The following is a 19,363-nucleotide window of genomic DNA, read 5'->3' on the forward strand; positions in this document are numbered from 1 at the left end:
AGTTCATATTTGTATGGAATGGGATCGTTTGCCTACGTTTGCCGTTAGGGGCGCTGTTCTAACTGCATACAAAATTGGGTTAACTTTTATGCTATCGAGAGCGTTAAAAAACTCGCACTGAGCACACAGAACGATTGCTTTGAATTCCGAATACTAACTGGGGAGATTGTTTTTAACGGATGAGTCGGTGTGGATGTCGAGGTCTGAGTCCGCGTGCATGATGAGCGCGTCTGAGCGGCGCACGTGTAGCTCGCCCGAGCCGCTCGACGTGACGGTGAGCGACCCCGCGCCCTCCTCCCCGCCCCCGCCGCGCCGTAGTCCAGCCCGCCGCGCACACGGACTATAGCGACGGCCAGACGGTTCTCGAACGCCGTGCTGGCGAATATAACAGTTTCAAATTTCGACTTATTAAATCAGATCTTTAGGCCCACTGAGTTTCTCGCCGGATCTTCTCAATGGGTCGCGTTTCCGATCCGGTGGTAGATTCTGCGAAGCACGGCTCTTGCTAGGGTCAGTGTTAGCTCCGGTTTGAGGCCCGTGAGCTCACCTACTAGCTAAGGTTACGCTGAAATTGCCTCTTAAGGCTATCAGCTTAAATAGAAAAAAAAAGATCATTGATAAACAATGCGTAAATACGAACCTAAACTATTATGTTATATGTGCTGTTAAATATTGTAATAATATCTTATCTAAAGAGAACAATAAAGTAGTAAAAAATTACAATTTAAATTTCGTATTAAGCAATATTAAGAAAATAAAATATATCGAATTTAATAGTAATGTTAAATTAAAAAGAAGATCATTACCAGAATTACCCGAAAAGTATTTGATAAGGAATGAATGTTTGTTGAATTTTTTTGTTCTCGAAATTTTCACCGAATATGAAAAACTATTCATCGGTTTTTTTTTACACTAAGCAAACGTAGGACTTACTGTAAGACATTGAAATAAGCAACGAGATCTTCGGCCGAAGCAGTTGTCCAATCTGACTTGTAGCCCATGAGTAACACGTTGGGCGCCAGTTTGCCGACGCCGGTCGCCTGTATCAGGGCTCGTGCTCCTTGTTCAAAGTTGAATCCGTGCACTAGCGAACAGAAGGCGCGCACTTTCCTCTCTTGCAGCCATTCGTTATCTGCACGAGCTCGCGCTGAGCACACCTTGTATGACAGTTTTTCCTGAACACGAAATCATATTTTAAAATATATTTTACGATTTTTTTTATTATTTTTATTGCCCTTGTAGGCAGACGAGCATACGGCCCACCTGATGGTGAGTGGTTAACGTCGCCCATGGACTTCAGCAATGCCAGGGGCAGAGCCAAGCCGCTGCCTACCTGAATTATGGATGTGAAAACTTTTTTAGCATCATTGTGATTCGAAAGTCGATGAAACGAAAAAGCGACGGTGAAAAGAGACAAACGCATAAATCCATAAGATTTAACGCGGGAGAAAATGAGATACGATGCATTATACGGTGTTTCTTATATTCGTGTTTCTCTTTGTACTCTGCTTCGTACCTAATATTCGTACATAATACATTCTGAATAAATCTATGTAATATATACGATTAAAATGCAAAATAGTTATCAAACTTGATATCATTGCGATCATTACTAAAACCTACAATTTAAAATAAATAAATAAATAATAAATAAATATTTACTAACAGTCACGCCACGTTAACTGGTCCCGTGATAAGTTCGTAAAGAACTTGTGTTACAGGTACCAGATAACGGAAATAAATATAAGATTTTTATTATACACATACACATATTTAATATACATCCATAACCCTGGAAAAGACATTTATATTTATCATACAAATATCTTCCCTTGGCGGGATTCGAACCCGCGACCCCCTTGTGTAGTGACCATGTCACTTACCACTACACCAGACGGCCGTTAAAATTATCCTCTTCCAGAAATTTCACATTCGTCTCATTATCTTGAAGCCAAATTTTGAAGGTTTCACTTCTACCACTTGTTCTATACATGTTTTTTTTTAAGTTTTCGCTTCTATCTACCGAAGTGGAAAACGAGGTGAGAACTCGTTAATTAATAAGTAATGTATGTAAGTTTTTTTCCAGCTTTTCACAATGACTTAAGCCGTGAATTCGGGGAGTGAATTTTATCATATAATTGTCTCGCGATCGCAAAAATCAAACACATTGTATGTTCCCGGTTGAAGAGCTGTTAGTACTACTCCGGTTCTACAAACTGCCAATCGATTCCAACATACTCATATTAAATACAGCAGCGACGTTGTCCGGGTCATATCATTGACTATGATACAATTAATCTATATGGTGAAAAGTTATAGTAAAAAGTATCTAGGTTGTAAGCTATTACTATGCAAAATTTCACCCGAATCTGTTCAGTCATGTTTGCGTGAATCGAGTAAAAGAAATACCGAAACATTCACATTTGTAATATTCGTATAGATATCTCATAAAAAATGAGGATCCATCGCACACGGGGCAGACTGCTCATCTGCATCGTTCACAAGAAAAGAAATAATAGTTTAAAAAAAACTAACAAAATACGCTTTTACAATACTACAATAAAATCATTTTTTCAAGGACAATGCCCATTTTCTATGGGCGTTTGGGCCCCTAAAAAAAGTTGTCGCGTCATGATGGTTTTAACTTATTTTGATAGACAAAGAAATATCGTTTCATATTCAGAAAACTATTTTTATATTCTCACCCAGGTTTAAGAGAAATCTGTTTTTTTCTGCAGCTAAAATTAAGTTGTTAATTATTTTTTTCGAAATCAATAATCGCTTTCATAATTATTTACAGTATTAAATAAGTTAATTGTGGTTAATGTTGCTAGAAATAAGCCCTTACGTACATTTTATTTTTATTATATCCTCATAATAATAATAAAATGAAATGAAAATCCGGAAGCCGACAACGATATTGTTGTTGTTGTTTTTAAATTCGCCAATAAGCAGGCAAAGAGTCTAATCTGTCGTAGTTATATTTTTTTATGTCAATAAAAAGCCGGTGTATCTCTTTTTGGGAGTTTTGACGTCAACTCGATGAATAGCTCATTGAGTGAGCATGAATTTCCGCAGACCTTTTATCTTGAAAAAAAAAAAAAACAGTCACCGCTATGTTAGCCACAGTTTTATTACAATGCCTCAATAATCGTGAACAACGATTATTGACGTTTAATACACAAAACAACGCCCAATTTATATATTATACATCACAATAAACTATTAAAAAAACATTATAATAAAACTTCAAGTGACGCTTCACTCGGGTTGCTGCCAAAACTCTCTGATCATTTAAAATAAGAATAGAGTAATGGTAGGCCATTGAGATTTTTACTAATGGAATCATTAATATCTAAAAATAATAAATAAAATAACTCATGGTTTTAAGTAATAATTATTATTACAATATATAAATATTGAATTGAACAAAAATAAACTAAAAAGTCTGAATTATAACCATTAGTTATTATTTTTTTATTTGTTGTTCAAGTCACAGACCACTCTTTCGTTTGGCAGTATATAGGTTTACTATAAGGCTGTATGGGCTAAGCCCTTTGCCTATTGGCGAATTTAAAAACTATGGCACTAAGTTTTGGGATGTTATCAAATAAGTAATTTATATTTTTGTAAAACAATGACAGGGCAAAAGAAACGTTGATACATAAACTAAACAACGTAAAAAAATAAGGCATAGTTTTTCAAGTACAAATAGTTTTGACATAAAGTAGGCCCACTTTTGGGCATTGTCCTTTATTAAACTTTATTTTCTATTTTTTAGTTAAATATAATTTTTTTTAATATTTTTTTTAATATTGCATTGTCATCGATCCTTAATAAGTATTTATATCAAATTTCGAGTTAATCCGATCCGGGGTCAAAATCATGTTCAAAGATTCCGTTACAAACATACATACGACTGAAGCTAATAAAAGCGTATTAAAAAGAGATTGCGGTAAATTTTATTAACCTTCGAAATATCTCCAATGATCATAAGAGACCCGGCTTTGGTGATGAGGCTGCCCAGGTCTACGAGCGGCGGACGAGCGTGGGCGCGCCCCCCAGCACCAGGAGTTGCGGCCAGTAGTTCTTCACGTGCTCCCCCGTGCGGGCCAGGTTGTGGGCACTGGACAACGCCGTCTTGTACATCTGAGCTTGCGTGCTACTACCCCAGTTCACATCTGAACGATTCAAATAACACATCGATGTATTCTTAAGACGATATACTACTTTTATGACACACACTCGATACATGTAACTATAGTAGAATTATTTTGTCCGTGCAGTTTGGGTCATAGAACATAGCCCGGCTAGGGCGGTAAGCATGTTGCGCGGGCGCAACGCCATTATCGACGGCGGGGTGGTATACGAAGGGTGGTGAGACATTGTTATGTTAAGAGTCATTTGCAAATATATAGTACATTATGTGGAAGTGTAATGTGTTTTTATGCATTCGTTCTCTGAATCTCTTTAGTGACACAATGGCTACTCCTTTGTTTTGTATCAAAACGGCAGAATTTATTCAAAATAATATATGCACGTGTTGTTAACAACAATGTGTCAAAATTTTTCACTGAAATAAGAATAAATCCCGAAAAGTTACAAAGTGTTAATTTCTGCCGGTCTTGTTAATTTGGTGCGGCGATATGTGGTGTAAGTGTTCGATTAGTGATTCTTTCTTTCATTTTTATCATTAACCCACAAAAGGACAAACTAAATACACTATCGATAACGCTTATCGACAACAATAATGCGCATCCCTATGCTCATCCATAAGGATCGTGAGTGGAAGAGAGAGCGAGATACTCGCTTCACCGCTCCGATTTTTTATGACCCAAACTGCACGGACAAAATAATTCTACTATAGGTATACTTGAGACCTTAGAACTTATATCTCAAGGTGGGTGGCGCATTTACGTTGTAGATGTCTATGGGCTCCAGTGACCATTTAACACCAGGTGAGCTGTGAGTTCATCCCCCCATCTAAGCAATAAAAAAAAAAATGAGTCGAATCGTTTGTGGTTACCGGAGCATATTGACATTGAAATAAATGACAGTAATGAAATAGACAGTAAATGCCGCGACCTACCTTGAGACATGGGGTTTTAAGGTCTCCGTTTTTACAGTACAACGGCTGCCCCGCCCTTCAAACCGAAACGCATTACTGCTTCAGAACTGCGGCAGAAATAGGCAGGGTGGTGGTAGCTACCCGTGCGAACTCACAATACCTCATACCACCAGTAACTCATCAATTTTTTTACTCATCAACAAAACAAGTAAAATTATTTTTGTTACTCAAATATTATAGATATGATAGATTCCAGCTAAATTATACCAAACGTAAACAAATTTGGTTTTATTAATTCCCGACGAAAGAGATCGTGTGATTCACATGAACGTAAATAAAATCTTGCAAATAATCTTCAAGGAATTCAACTAGCATTTCAAACAGTTTTCTGGATACGATCTTCAAACAAACTTATAAATGTTTTTCTAGCACGAACGAACGTGATCCCATTTCAATGAAAAAGACACGCAATGTATTTTTTAATTCTATTTATTTATTTAATTACTTGTACCAACAAAGTGATCATTAATTCAGAACATCGACAAGAAGGTACGTGATATATGTTACCCGAGTTATATAGGTAGAAACAACAGTAGCTGACAACAGTTGACTTGAAAATATAAATGAAAAATTATGAGTTCCTGGCTTAAGTAGCATTGAAAAATCCGTTGTTATTTTTATTCGATTTCGTCTTCTGAAGTATATAATAGAAAAATAATCCGATAACCTTCTTTATAATTGATGGTTATACTGATATATTTGAAATTTACTAAATAACGTTAAGAAACATATTTTCTCACCGGGGTTACGGTAGTGCACGATGAGATACAGCGTGAAGAATATTGCAATGGTCACGAGCGACATGATCCAGCTGATGAGCAACATGATCCCAACACACATCAGGAAACCGGCCAGGGACACCCAAACATTGTAGTACTGTAATTTATTTATTTGGAAAACAACAATTATTGTAGTGTATACATTAATATCCTTACGTAATGAAATACATATTTGAATGTCTATCAAAAGAAGCTTACTTTGAATGTAGGTCGCCAGCCAAGAGGCCGCACCAGCGCCGCGTGAAACGTGCAAAAGTTTATCAGCGCATATGATGCCAGGTAGAAATTGGAGATCAATGGCGCGATCGCATTTAATTTCGCTGTAACACAATACATAATTATTACGGATCTTTTCTACGCATAAATATCATCTGTTTATTGTTTTATAATATCTAAATAAAATATACAAATAAAATTTAATTTTTCAGTAAAAAAGTTGTTTACTTATTAATTTAATTTTAGATTACCAGTAAGTTTATGTACAGTTGTTAGAGTAGTTAAATTTAAATAATTACCAATAAGTAGAAACAGTAAGGACACTAAGAAGGTGAGCACGTATCCTCTGTAGGCTTCTCCGTGTCGTCCGTACGGTTTCGAGAAGAAGATGAGTCCTGGGTAGATGCGGTCGACGCCGAGCGCCTGGATGAGCCGCGGCACCGACAGCAGGTTGGTGAGCGCCGTGGACAGAGTCGCCGCCCAGCAGCCCGCGTAGATGAAGGGGCCCCACGCCGACATCAGTTGCATGATCTAAACAAAGAACGGATACTGATTTTATTATACCATTAGAAACAGACTTCGATTATTTAATATGCTAGAATGAAGAGAGTTTTTGAATATGTTTAACGTGAAATCTTGATAAGTAAGTCGGTGCAAACGTAGCTTTAAATACCACACAACATCATAGGGCGGTTCCTGATTTCCAATCAGTGCTGTTCAGTGCAATCACTTCGGACAGCATCAGCTGAGCTATCCTATTTTGTTTTATTTATATTTTTTTTATTTCTTCTTCTTCTATATCGTCCCTCACTACTGAGGATCGCGACCATATGCGACGTTTACTTTTTTATTTACATTTTTTTTTACATATTTGACGTTTTTCATCTACATACTATTTATTATTTAATTATGTTTCCCGTGCGGAAGACAATAAACGATTGTATTTTTTACTATATAAGACACATAATTATCCAATATTATTAATATTATCTATACAACGTGAAGGAGTTATCCACAGAATTAGACGATTTAGACATATATTTAATTTTGGAGACAACACCGAAGGGAAAATTTTCCACCGAGTAGGTGATATTGCTCGGTAGACTGACGCTATGAATGCTATCGGAACTTGTATGCAAGCTTATCTTTTAAATATCTTGTGTTCTAGAATGAGTACAGGCACATAACTATTGCAGCTTACCTCGAAATCAACGTGCATCCCATATTTGCAAGGGAATAATGTGCTATTAGCACATTGACTGACCGCACTGTAATTTGCAAGTGTGCCGTTGTTGATGACCAGGTCAGTGATATTTCCGCTCGCGTCACGGAGGGCTGCGGCTCCGGTGAATAAAACCATCATAGCGTAGCTCACCATAGATATTAGTAGCGCTAATAACGTGCCTTTTGGTATGGCGGATGCGGGGTCCTAAAAACAGATAGTGGGAAAGGTAAAATTTTCGAGAGAAAAAAACGATATTTATTTAATAACTATTTTTTTATACATCTAAACTACGACTTAGTAACTTAGACAGCCACAATGGGAAAGGTTAAAATTTCGAAAAAAAATCCGAAATTTATTTAATAACAACTTTTTTGATACAACTTTTGTAAACTACGACTTAGTAGCAAACGGCAAAATATACAAATACTGTCAATTAAACATCTGAGATGCTAAAGTACTTAATACCTTATTAGAGAATGTGCTCATGATAATGGAATATAAATTTTACAGTAAAAAATATTTAATTTTGTTGTGAACGAAATACACGACCTTCATTTCCACGTCTGCGGTGCCGTAGTTAACAGGTAAAGGCATTATAGTAAACAATCATCATCATTTACAGATTTACGATAAGGATAACATCATCGTAAATTGTGGTTCATATTTCTATTACAACAGCTATTTTTTTCCTACCAATGCTGATAGCCTTGAGAGTCTATTTCAGCTTCTCCTTGACGTGTAGGTGAGCTCATGGGGCTCAAACCGGGAGTGTTGCTAAAACTGGCCCCAGCAAGAGCAGTGCTTCGCAGAATCTACCACTGGATTGGAAACGCGACCCACTGAGAAGATCCGGCGAGAAACTCAGTGGGCTGAGAGCTATTATGATTTTACTTTAGTCTTATATACAACTGTTCTTTACAAGCATTTGTCATTGAATTCCTCTTGATCGAATAGACTGTTTTTTTTTGTGTGTGTATTTGTATAGATACCTAGCTTAGATTTATATTTGGACCCGATAGGTGAATTCCACCGTACTTATTGACTTACTAAGTCTGGCCATAAATACTGTTACAATTAAAAATAAACAAAATATTACATTTGAATTTGGAATCTGTCATTTTTATATGATTGCTCATTGAGTTTTCTCATTTTGGCGCCAATACATTGTACAATATTTTACGATATTAAAATGGAGTGGGGTGATAAAGAGAACCGAATCGCTGTGATTCCATTACACAAAGTAGGTACGGAGCCAAATTCAAATTTTAAAACTCTCCATACGCTTGGTATTAGTAAAATGTTTGTGTACCGGGCTATTAGGTGCAATGAGACCTCCTCTGTTTGTGACAGAAAAAGATCTGGCCGTCCACGTAGTGTTCGTACGAAAAAGGTGGTCAAAGAAGTAAGGGAAAGAATTCGAAGAAATCCTGTCTGAAAGCAAAAGATTTTATCTCGGGAGATGAAGATAGCACCTAGAACCATGTCGCGTATTTTAAAAGATGACTTAGGACTTGCAGCCTATAAGAGACGTACTGCTCATTTCTTAACTGATAATATAAAAGAGAATAGGGTGGAAAAATCGAAACAACTACTGAAGCCGTACGCAAAGGGAGGTCATAGAAAAATTTTGTTTACGGATGAGAAATTTTTTACAATTGAGCAACATTTTAACAAACAAAATGACCGTATTTATGCTCAAAGCTCTAAGGAAGCTTCCCAACTAGTCGACAGAGTGCAACGGCACTATCCGACTTCAGTGATGGTTTGGTGGGGTATTAGCTATGAAGGAGTGACTGAGCCATAATTTTGTGAAAAAGGTATCAAAACATCAGCACAAGTGTATATACCATTCTTCACCATTCTTGAGAAGGCAGTGAAGCCCCTTAACAACACCATGTTCAATAATTAAGAATGGTCCTTCCAGCAAGACTCGGCGCCAGGTCATAAAGCTCGGTCTACGCAGTCTTGGTTGGAAACGAACGTTTCGGACTTCATCAGAGCTGAAGACTGGCCGTCGCCTAGTCCCAATCTTAATCCGCTGGATTATTATTTATGGTTAGCTTTAGAGAGTACGGCTTGGTCTAAACGCCATAATAATTTGGAGTCCCTAAAACAATCCGTACGATTGGCAGTAAAAAAATTTCTCATGAAAAGAGTGCGTGCTTCTATTGATAACTGGCCTCAACGTTTAAAGGACTGTATTGCAGCCAATGGAGACCACTTCGAATAAGCTTTTTATACTTTAAATTGTTTTATATTTATGTATTAAACTAACACACTGTAAAAGTAATAAATGTTATTTGCAACAGAATTTTTTTTATTTTTTATTGTAACAGTATTTATGGCCAGACTAAGTATAAGGTCGATGTATTGTATTGTGTAACTGCTGTCACAGTTTCAAAATTGGAAACGACGGCTGCTTTTCAGCCAAAATATCCGGTTAAACGCATACATTTGCTGGTGGCAGGACGTTTTGCGAGTCCGCACGGGTAAGAGCCACCGCCCTGTCTATTTCACCGTAAAGTAGTAATGCGTTTCGGTTTGGAGGGTGGGGCAGCCGTTGTACTGTAAAAACTGAGACCTTACAACTCATGTACCAAGGTTGATGGCGACATTTACGATTTAGATGTCACAGTGCTCCTGTAATCACTTAACTTAAAAATGCGTCGTACTAATAGTGGTCATGATATAAATTTTATAATTGATACTGGACGCTGTTCCTTTATTGTGAATCTATTTTATGGATAGGTACACGGCGGGAAAATATTGCCCGTTGCATCACTTGTCACTTCACAAAAATGTCTATAGATATTTAGATAGCTGACTCTTCGACCGGCGTTCAAGCCAGTGTTTAACATAGAAATCAATGTTTTAGAAATACATAACAATTGAATGCAACCAGCGTACGACCTACCACTGCTTGTGGTAAAGTGCGTATGGTAATAAAATATTTTGGTGTTCGCCCAGAGGTTTGACTATAATCACCGACACTAGATTCATTGTACATACTTTTTCAATTTTGTTTGTTTTTGATGGTTTTTTTTTGTAAAGGTTTGTTTACACAAAATCTCGCTGATAGCTACAAAATAAAATTAAAGTCAACTCAATACTAGAGGAGGAAAGAGTATTACGCTGTTATGTCTCTGCCCATTCCTGTAAGATATCCATCCCCTTTTGAATCTACGATGTTTGTCAAAGTTGCGCTAAGATACACGTGCAGGAGTAATTCATTAGTGAGTCAATCGATGCGAGTGATTACCACGTGTTCTACCAAAGCTGTTAGTTTCCTTTCTCGGAATGAAACTTAAGCCTGAGGCCGTGTTTGTTTCAGTGGAACGATGTAAATCATTAGATATAACAAACATTGTGACTCACTGTCCGGCATGCATCGCCCACTTCAATTGGCTTTAATGAATCGATTCGGTGTCCGCTGCGCGATTTTATCAAGAACGATACGTTTGCAGGTCAAACAAATTGATCCTTCTATTGGATCCAGTAGTTCATTCGATTGGCTTTAAAATGCCGAAATTCTTTAATCTAATATGTTGAACGATGTTTGAATGTATGACATGATAATAGTCCTCAACAGAGCGAAGCGGTACTTCACGCCTGGACAAAGGCTTTTGCTTTATAAAGCACAAGTCCGGCCTCGCGTGGAGTACTGCTCCCATCTCTGGGCCGGGGCTCCCAAATACCAGCTTCTTCCATTTGACTCCATACAGAGGAGAGCCGTTCGGATTGTCGATAATCCCACTCTCACGGATCGTTTGGAGCCTCTGGGTCTGCGGAGGGACTTCGGTTCCCTCTGTATTTTGTACCGTATGTTCCATGTGGAGTGCTCTGAGGAATTGTTTGAGATGATACCGGCATCTCGTTTTTACCATCGCACCGCCCGCCAACGGAGTAGAGTTCATCCATACTACCTGGAGCCACTGCGGTCATCCACAGTGCGTTTCCAGAGGTCTTTTTTGCCACGTACCATCCGGCTATGGAATGAGCTCCCCTCCACGGTGTTTCCCGAGCGCTATGACATGTCCTTCTTCAAACGAGGCTTGTGGAGAGTATTAAGTGGTAGGCAGCGGCTTGGCTCTGCCCCTGGGATTGCTGAAGTCCATGGGCGACGGTAACCACTCACCATCAGGTGGACCGTATGCTCGTCTGCCTACAAAGGCAAAAAAAAAAAAAAAATTATAGAATTTGTAGTGTCGAGCTCGAATAGACCTATCGCGAAAACAGCTACGTTCAATTCGAAATATTGAATAACCGATTGAGAAGCGACATTTTGTTTTCTAGATTGGGAACCGTCAACTTATCTTTTATTTGAATTTGTAGAACGTTACGTCAAGTCATGCAACGCCCTTTAATCTCTTTACTGGTGTCTTTGCCGTATTTTGTGGCTCAGTGAATCATCTATTTAGGTACTCCGATTAACCCGCAACTTGCTATTTTAAACGCATTTTCAAAACACGTTGCTTAACACATAATGAATTATTGACAAATCCATTGTGAGAACAATGCACTTCGGTGTTTAACTACGCGAATACAAGCTAAATCAGTAACTATTAGGAATGTTATAGTCGTAGTATTGGCACAAGCTAAAACGATTTACAGGGGTATATAATCGTTTCTCTCTGACGAATAGACGAGCTATCGGCTACCGGAACTCTTAGCTAATACAGTCCCATCGTGAGATATGAGATAGGATATAACAAGAGCATTAGAATATTGTAACAAATTTAAGAAATTTTATTGTACAGATCTGGATTCATTGATTCTTCGTTGCAGAAATAGGAAAAGCGCAGCGTATAATATATTAATATCTCGTGCCACCAAATAATTACGTGTAAGCTTTCCTTCATGAATGCGCTCATGAACACACCTTTAAAAATGTTTATTTAAAAAAGAAATGGTATTAAGGTGTGAAGAATGGTAAAATTTAAACTTCGACATGGTCATATCGCTCTTCCGAATACAACGAGCCATCGTATTTGTTAAAGCACTTTAGTGGGTAGTTACATCCTATACTAATATATAAATCTACAGTGGTTTTTACGGATGTTCCGTTATAACTACTAAACCGTGCATCCGATTGACTTGAAACTTGGCATCCATGTAATTAATGGATAGGCTAATATTTATATAAGTGTTGGGCTCCCTAGTCAGACAAATAATAATGACAATAAATAATAATGTTAATTTTAAATGCCAGCGAAGTGGGCGCGTATGGTTAGTCTCTTAGAAATTTACTTATAAACCAGGGTGAGAAAAATATACAAAAAATGTCATTGCCAAAGAAATTTGTCTCATGGTTAAATACATATATTTGACACCAAAAGTATCAAAATTACACGATTGTATAAATTTTTTATACTAGAAACAGAGGGCATTCGTTTATGAAATTCCACTGCACACTAATGTAGGTATATTTTTTCATTTTACACTAACTTTCCACCTGTACCTTCACTTGCTTCGCTTTAAGCGTGGGCGGAAACCAGTGCTCAACATTGGGTTGAAAGGTAGCCTATATTTTTCCCAAGGTTCAGTCTATTCTTATACTCGATTTCGTCAATATCAGTTCTGTGGCTTGGGCGTGAAATCCTAATACACACAGCTAGTTACGTATTCATTGTTTTTTATTTTTATTGCCCTTGTAGACAGACGAGCATACGGCCCACCTGATGGTAAGTGGTCACCGTCGCTCATTGACGTCAGCAATGCCAGGGGCAGAGCCAAGCTGCTGCCTACCATAAAGTACTCTCTGCAAGCCTCGTTTGAAGAAGGACATGTCATAGCGCTCGGAAAACACTGAGGAAATTAAATTTTATATTTAAAAAAACTCGATTGAAACGATACTGTATAATAATAGTATGTAGCTAGACCGTAATTGTAAATCGTAATACAAAATACAATAAATAAAACCGGTGAAAATACAAGTATAAAAAAATATTCGAACTTAAATATAGAATATACAAAATTACCGAACTAATTCTAAATATAAAAAAAAAAATTGCTAACCTTCAGATCGCCAGATATATTCGCGCCTGCCTGTATTCCGGTCACGGATGGAAAGAATATGGCGAAGACACTGAAGAAGTTTTGCTCCATGCCCTCACTGTATTTGAAGTCAGAATTGAAATTTTCTACGAACGTTGATGCTGCAAGTAAACAAATAAGGGATTAAATACTTTATATTTTATTTCGCAACACTAATTGTTTTGGGTAATATTATGTCCCATAGTCGAGCTTCTTTCTATGCTTGCAGCCTGCGTGAGAGAAAGTCTGTTCTGACCAAAGGATTAAAAGTTATACTAAATTCTTTCCGAAGGTTCAAACTATTTTAACTTATTTTATTGCCCTCGTCGCCAGACGAGAGTACACCTGATGATGATATTTTTTTTTCCTACCTAATCTGATATTGATTGATATTGATACTGATATATAGCCTTGAGAGGCTATGTCAACGTACCCTAACAAATAGGTGAGCTCACGGTACTCAAACCTCACGACGTTGCTAACACTAATCCTAGCAAGAGCAGTGCTTCACAGAATCTACTACCGGATCGGAAACGCGATCCACTGAGAAGATTCACCGAGGAGCTCAGTGGGCTGTCTTTGGTTTAATTTACTCGCTGAGCCCTTCGTCGCAAGCGAAGGGTTCGACGAGAACGATGATCGGTACCTTAAAGCACCGTTAGTGGATCGGGAGATGGTTACCGTTGATCATGGACGTTAGCAATGCCAGGGGCAAAGCCAAGCCGCTGCCTACCGTCATACCAAATCAAATAGACTCAATCGTTTGGGCGTGAAAATGTAATTGAAGTATTACGTATTTTCGTATAACATATTTTCTCCATAACTTCCAACATCTAAAAAATAATTTTAAAGATTTTTTTAAATGTAAAATTTAAATTTAGTTACCTCCCCTGGCCACATGGAGCAAACATTCGTGTGATAAACAAGTTTATTTACTCTTTATCTCGGTGTATATAATCTATATGTATCTAATTTTAGGGTATATGCATGTCAGACTCTAATACCCATAACACAGGGAATCCGAATTGGGAGCCGGATGACCTTGCGTGATTTGTTCCCAGTTATTTGTTTGTATATTATTTAATTTGTTTGCCTTTGATATTGGTACGAAAAGGCATTTCAATAAGGGGAAATCATCAAACGACACTTACTACTTAAGCCGACAAATCCTTCTGCAACCTCCAAGTTACTCTTCGGACCCATGACCGCACCAACAACGAAGTCCACCATTGCGCCCACTATAATCGCGATCAAGAAATTCTAAAACAAATAATTCACATAATTTTTGTTCACCCTACCTATTCGCTGGTAGCCTTATTTCTTTTCCTGCCTAAGTTGATAGCCTTGAGAGGCTATGTCAGCGTAACCAAGCGAGTAGGTGAGCTCACGGGGTTCAAACCGGGAGTGTTGCTAACACTGGCCTCAGCAAGACAGGGCTTCGCAGAATCTACCACCGGATCGGAAGTGCGACCCACTGAGAAGATCCGGCGAGAAACTTTTTTTTATTGCTTATCTAAGCAATAAATGCATCTGCATTGGATGAACTCACAGCCCATGTGGTTGTTAAGTGGTTACTGGAGCCCATAGATATCTACAACGTAAATGCGCCACCCACCTTGAGATATAAGTTCTAAGGTCTCAGTATAGTTACAACGGCTGCACCACCCTTCAAACCGAAACGCATTACTGCTTCCGGCAGAAATAGGCAGGGTGCTGGTACCTTTTTTTTTTTATTGCATAGATAAGTGGACGAGCTCACAGCCCACCTGGTGTTAAGTGGTTATAAGACGTTCGGTGCGTTCGTATGTAGCGATTCAACGGTGTTCGAATCCCGCAGGCGGGTACCAATTTTTCTAATGAAATACGTACTTCACAAATGTTTACGATTGACTTTCACGGTGAAGGAATGATATCGTGTAATAAAAATCAAACCCGCAAGGTCATAATTTGCGTAATTACTAGTAGTAGGACGTATTGTGAGTCCGCACGGGTCGGTACCAACACCCTGCCTATTTCTGCCGTAAAGCAGTAATACGTTTCAGTTTGAAGGGTTGGACAGCCGCTGTAACTATACTGAGATCTTAGAACTCATATCTCAAGGTAGTTGGCGGTATTTACGTTATAGATGTCTATGGGCTCCGGTAGCCACTTAACAACAGGTGGGTCGTGAGATCGTCCACCAACATAAGCAAAAAAAGGCTCACATAGGTCAGCACTTTTGCTTGCACCCCTTGTCACACAATGTCATATTCCGGAATGTCACATTTCCTCCCCCCGTTAATGTATGACGTAATTTATGGATGACCCCCTAAATGATATCTTACAAAAGCTCATGTTTGTCAACGCACATACATAATAGGTAGATACATAATATATCGCCAGTTTGGGACACAAACAACTGTATATATATCCGACAATTCAATTATATTAATGTAAGTGTCACATGTCAATATTATGTACGCACAAATCGAATCATGATAATAGAATAAGGCAGTTCCGAATTAATTAGATACCGTGATGCTATTCAATAAGGCTCGGAATAGTTCAGCAAGGTCGCTCGATACAGTACAAGATCGAAAATAAATGTAATTTGTTAGGGTGGCCAGTGGCGGAACTATAGGGCGGCAGAATTGAAAAAATAACACTGGATCCGATTCCCCGAGCACAAAGAATTGTAATATTTTTAAGGAAATTTAGTAAAAACTATAAATTTTATATAGGCAAGTCCTTAAAAATATCTAGATCTGGTAGTAGGGCGTCCAGCGAGCCGACACAAGTAGGTATAACCCTGCCTATTTCGGCTATGAAGTAATTCGTTTCGTTTTGAAGGGTGGGGCAGCTGTTGTACTATAAAACTAAAACTTAGAACTGTCTCAAGGTGGTTGGTGGCATTTATGTTGTTGATGTCCATAGGTTCCGGTAACCACGTAACTACCACCACCCATTGAAGCAATGACAAAAAATATTTAAAAAGTTAGGATGTAACTAAAATTAATAAACATAGAACATTTTTATTTTATTATAAATCTGTAATACTTTTGCTGAATTTAGTAGATTTACTCCTCTCTTCGCTATCTGAAGAGGCAATTCGATGCAAATACTGTTAATCCCTTTTTTGTTATTTTTTATGTTTTTTTTCGCATATTACAAAATTTTCATAATGAAAAAAAGCAACTTGTCACTTATTTTACAATTTAAGACCCCCAAATAATACAATACACATATAGAACTTCTACGCTTTTTATGGTATCTCAAATATTATATAACCTACTATTTTAGTGGCATTTCGAATTATAGCAATTTCACGTAAAAAAAATTTGCCCCATTTACATTTGATTCTCACAGTAACTATATCGATGCAATTAGCGTAGTACATGGGTAATCCCTGTACGAGATAAGCAAACTTTTCTAGAATATTTCAATGTTTTTTTAATTATTTTAACCAATACAAAAAAGTTGAATATAGTATTCAATGGAATGTTTCCAGAACCTTCCGCATTTTTCATTCACGTGCGTTCACGCTATGTAGTTACAATATTTTTTTTAAGATTGAAGGATTATTGTTGGCCCGAAGGCCTTTCCGGTTTTACCAGGACTGGTGGGCGAGCAAGGGCTCAGCCAAAAAGGGATTTGCTAACAGCTGCCCGAGCGCCTCCGAAGGAAACCTAACAACTCAAGAGCAGTTGCTTCGCGAATGAATCTACTACCGGATCGGAATCGCGACCCGCTGAGAAGATCCGGCGAGAAACTCAGCGAGCTGATGCATGGGTTCGTTACAATTTAAGAGTGCGACATTTCTGCGTGTATAATGTCATTGGTTGCACGGCTTTAAATAATAATAAATTGTATTGTTTATCCGTGGGCAATTTTTTACATCAGCCGGTGACGACGCGACGCGGGTTGGCTTGTTTGAGAAGACAAACATTTCAATTAACAAATAAATTTTATTATTCAACGCTTATCAACCTGTCAAACAGTCTCGGCGTTTATTCCAAAGCTTACAAAAAAATTATAATATAAAGAAACTTTCACGGTTTTCAACGTTTAGGACAGTAAATTTTTAACCCTTCTTACACAATTTTGGTAAACAAAAAATACAATTGACCATATTCATACCGTTTAAGTCAATTGGATTGTCGAAGGTAAAAAAAGAAGAACACATAAGAACTGACCTGTGCTTTACTCTCCCAGTCCATTCCGATAGCGCAGATGACGCACATCACGAATAAAGCTATGGCGCCGATGATCCTCACGTCGTTGTAGCTGTTGTCAATTATTTGCAGGTCTAAACTCTTGAGGAGATGGTTCATGGAGTCACAGAAACCAATAGTGTTCATGCTCGCGGCCACGGCGTTGGCAAAGGCAAATATTATGCCCACTGAAGCTCCAAATTCTGGGCCGAGAGATCTTGATATTATGTAGTAAATGCCGCCTGAGGGGAAAATATTAACAGATATAGAGAACACGGACATGTATCGGAAATTGTTGAAATTCAAAATACTAGAGGTCCCGCAGTAGTCGAAATTCGACTATAATTAATTGGAATTGTATAAAAAGTTTATACACTATTATGATTGTATTTTATACTTCTATAATCACAAATTTCACCAAGGCTACACTATAAGAAAATATTAATAAAGACAAACAATATTTAATCTATTTTCAATTTAACCACAAACGTCAAAAACAAAAGTTTGACAATAAATAGTATGCATGCGTGTGTGCGTCAAATACCTACATGGTATGTAGTGTGTGTAATGTTTTCTTTATTGATTTAATGTATCTGTTATGCATTATTTCAAAAAAATATTAGCATTGTGCACTTCTCCTCTATATTCTCTATAAGTGTGCAAAATTTCATACACCTCCGTCCGCGCAATTTTCGTAAAAAGGGATACAAAGTTTTTGCTTCACGTATTAATTTATAGATTAAGAACGCTTCGAGAACGTCACCGCACGGAACATTAATTATCATTATTGTTACTCCAATGCCAAAAGAAGGACAGAGAGTACAATTATCAAAGGTAATTGTGGAAAAGCCGTATATGAATGTAAGTGTATTCGTTTTACAATACATACAAACAAGTCAATTACAATGTTATTTAATTCATAATTGTATTAAAACAGATAAAAGCATTACTTAAATAAATAGCATATTTCTTTATTTAAGCATGATAATTATCAGCCCACAGGATTGAGGAAGCGGTAGACCTAAGATAAAATGGATGGATCGCGTAAAAGACGATATGTGTCAGAGGGGAGTTAGCGAAGAAATGGTATATGATAGAGGAGTATGGAAGGAGAAATTTTTTTGCGCCGACCCCTGGTGACTGGGAGAAGAGAGGGAGAATGATGATGATAAATTATCAGCCCACAGTCGTCCACTGCTGGACATAGGCCTCTCTTCATCCACCTCTTGCCGACCACTCTTCGAAGGTCACCACATAAACTAGCCAGTGGACGTCCCTCGTTACGTTTTCCACTATGCGGTCTCTACTCAGGAACCCCTCTACTCCAGCGATCGTCAGTTCTACGGCATATATGGCCACCCCGCTGCCACTTCAGCCTGTCACTCTTTGAGCTATGTCGATGAATTTAGTTCACCGTCGAATAAACTCATTCCTGATTTTATCCTTCAGGGAAACTCCGAGCATGGCTCTTTCCATGGCTCGCTGAGCGTCCTTGAGCTTACTACTAAGCATACAGTTTGTCTTTTCTTAATTTTCTTAATCTTTCTCAATACTCACATATATTATATGTATATCTGTATGTATGCGTATATGTATGTATATGTGTATATATTTATAACTTAATATAAATTTCATTGCACCTACCACTATTCACTCTGCACTACCTTTGGTTGACTGGTAGAGAATGCCTTAGGCATTAAGTCCGCCAATGTAAATTTTACATGAAGTGTAATAAATAAATAAATATTATATAAATATAATAGTCGTACTTCCTGCCGGAAATCTAATTTAT

At 37.8% G+C, this 19,363-nt stretch overlaps 1 protein-coding gene across 1 annotated transcript in view; it reads right to left on the reverse strand.

Moving 5' to 3' along the window:
* The window catches only part of LOC114252968 (sodium potassium chloride cotransporter), a 53,347-nt gene that overhangs the window by 13,070 nt on the left and 20,914 nt on the right, over positions 1–19,363 (reverse strand). Inside the window, 12 exon segments of the mRNA XM_028187672.2 lie at positions 159–297; positions 300–375; positions 934–1,175; positions 3,971–4,050; positions 4,053–4,181; positions 5,869–6,004; positions 6,106–6,227; positions 6,423–6,654; positions 7,325–7,552; positions 13,364–13,503; positions 14,533–14,641; positions 17,554–17,813. Coding sequence (XP_028043473.2) covers positions 159–297; positions 300–375; positions 934–1,175; positions 3,971–4,050; positions 4,053–4,181; positions 5,869–6,004; positions 6,106–6,227; positions 6,423–6,654; positions 7,325–7,552; positions 13,364–13,503; positions 14,533–14,641; positions 17,554–17,813 — 1,893 coding nt within the window.

Source organism: Bombyx mandarina, chromosome 21, assembly GCF_030267445.1.
Source record: "Bombyx mandarina strain Sakado chromosome 21, ASM3026744v2".
Classification (NCBI taxonomy): Eukaryota; Metazoa; Arthropoda; class Insecta; order Lepidoptera; family Bombycidae; genus Bombyx; species Bombyx mandarina.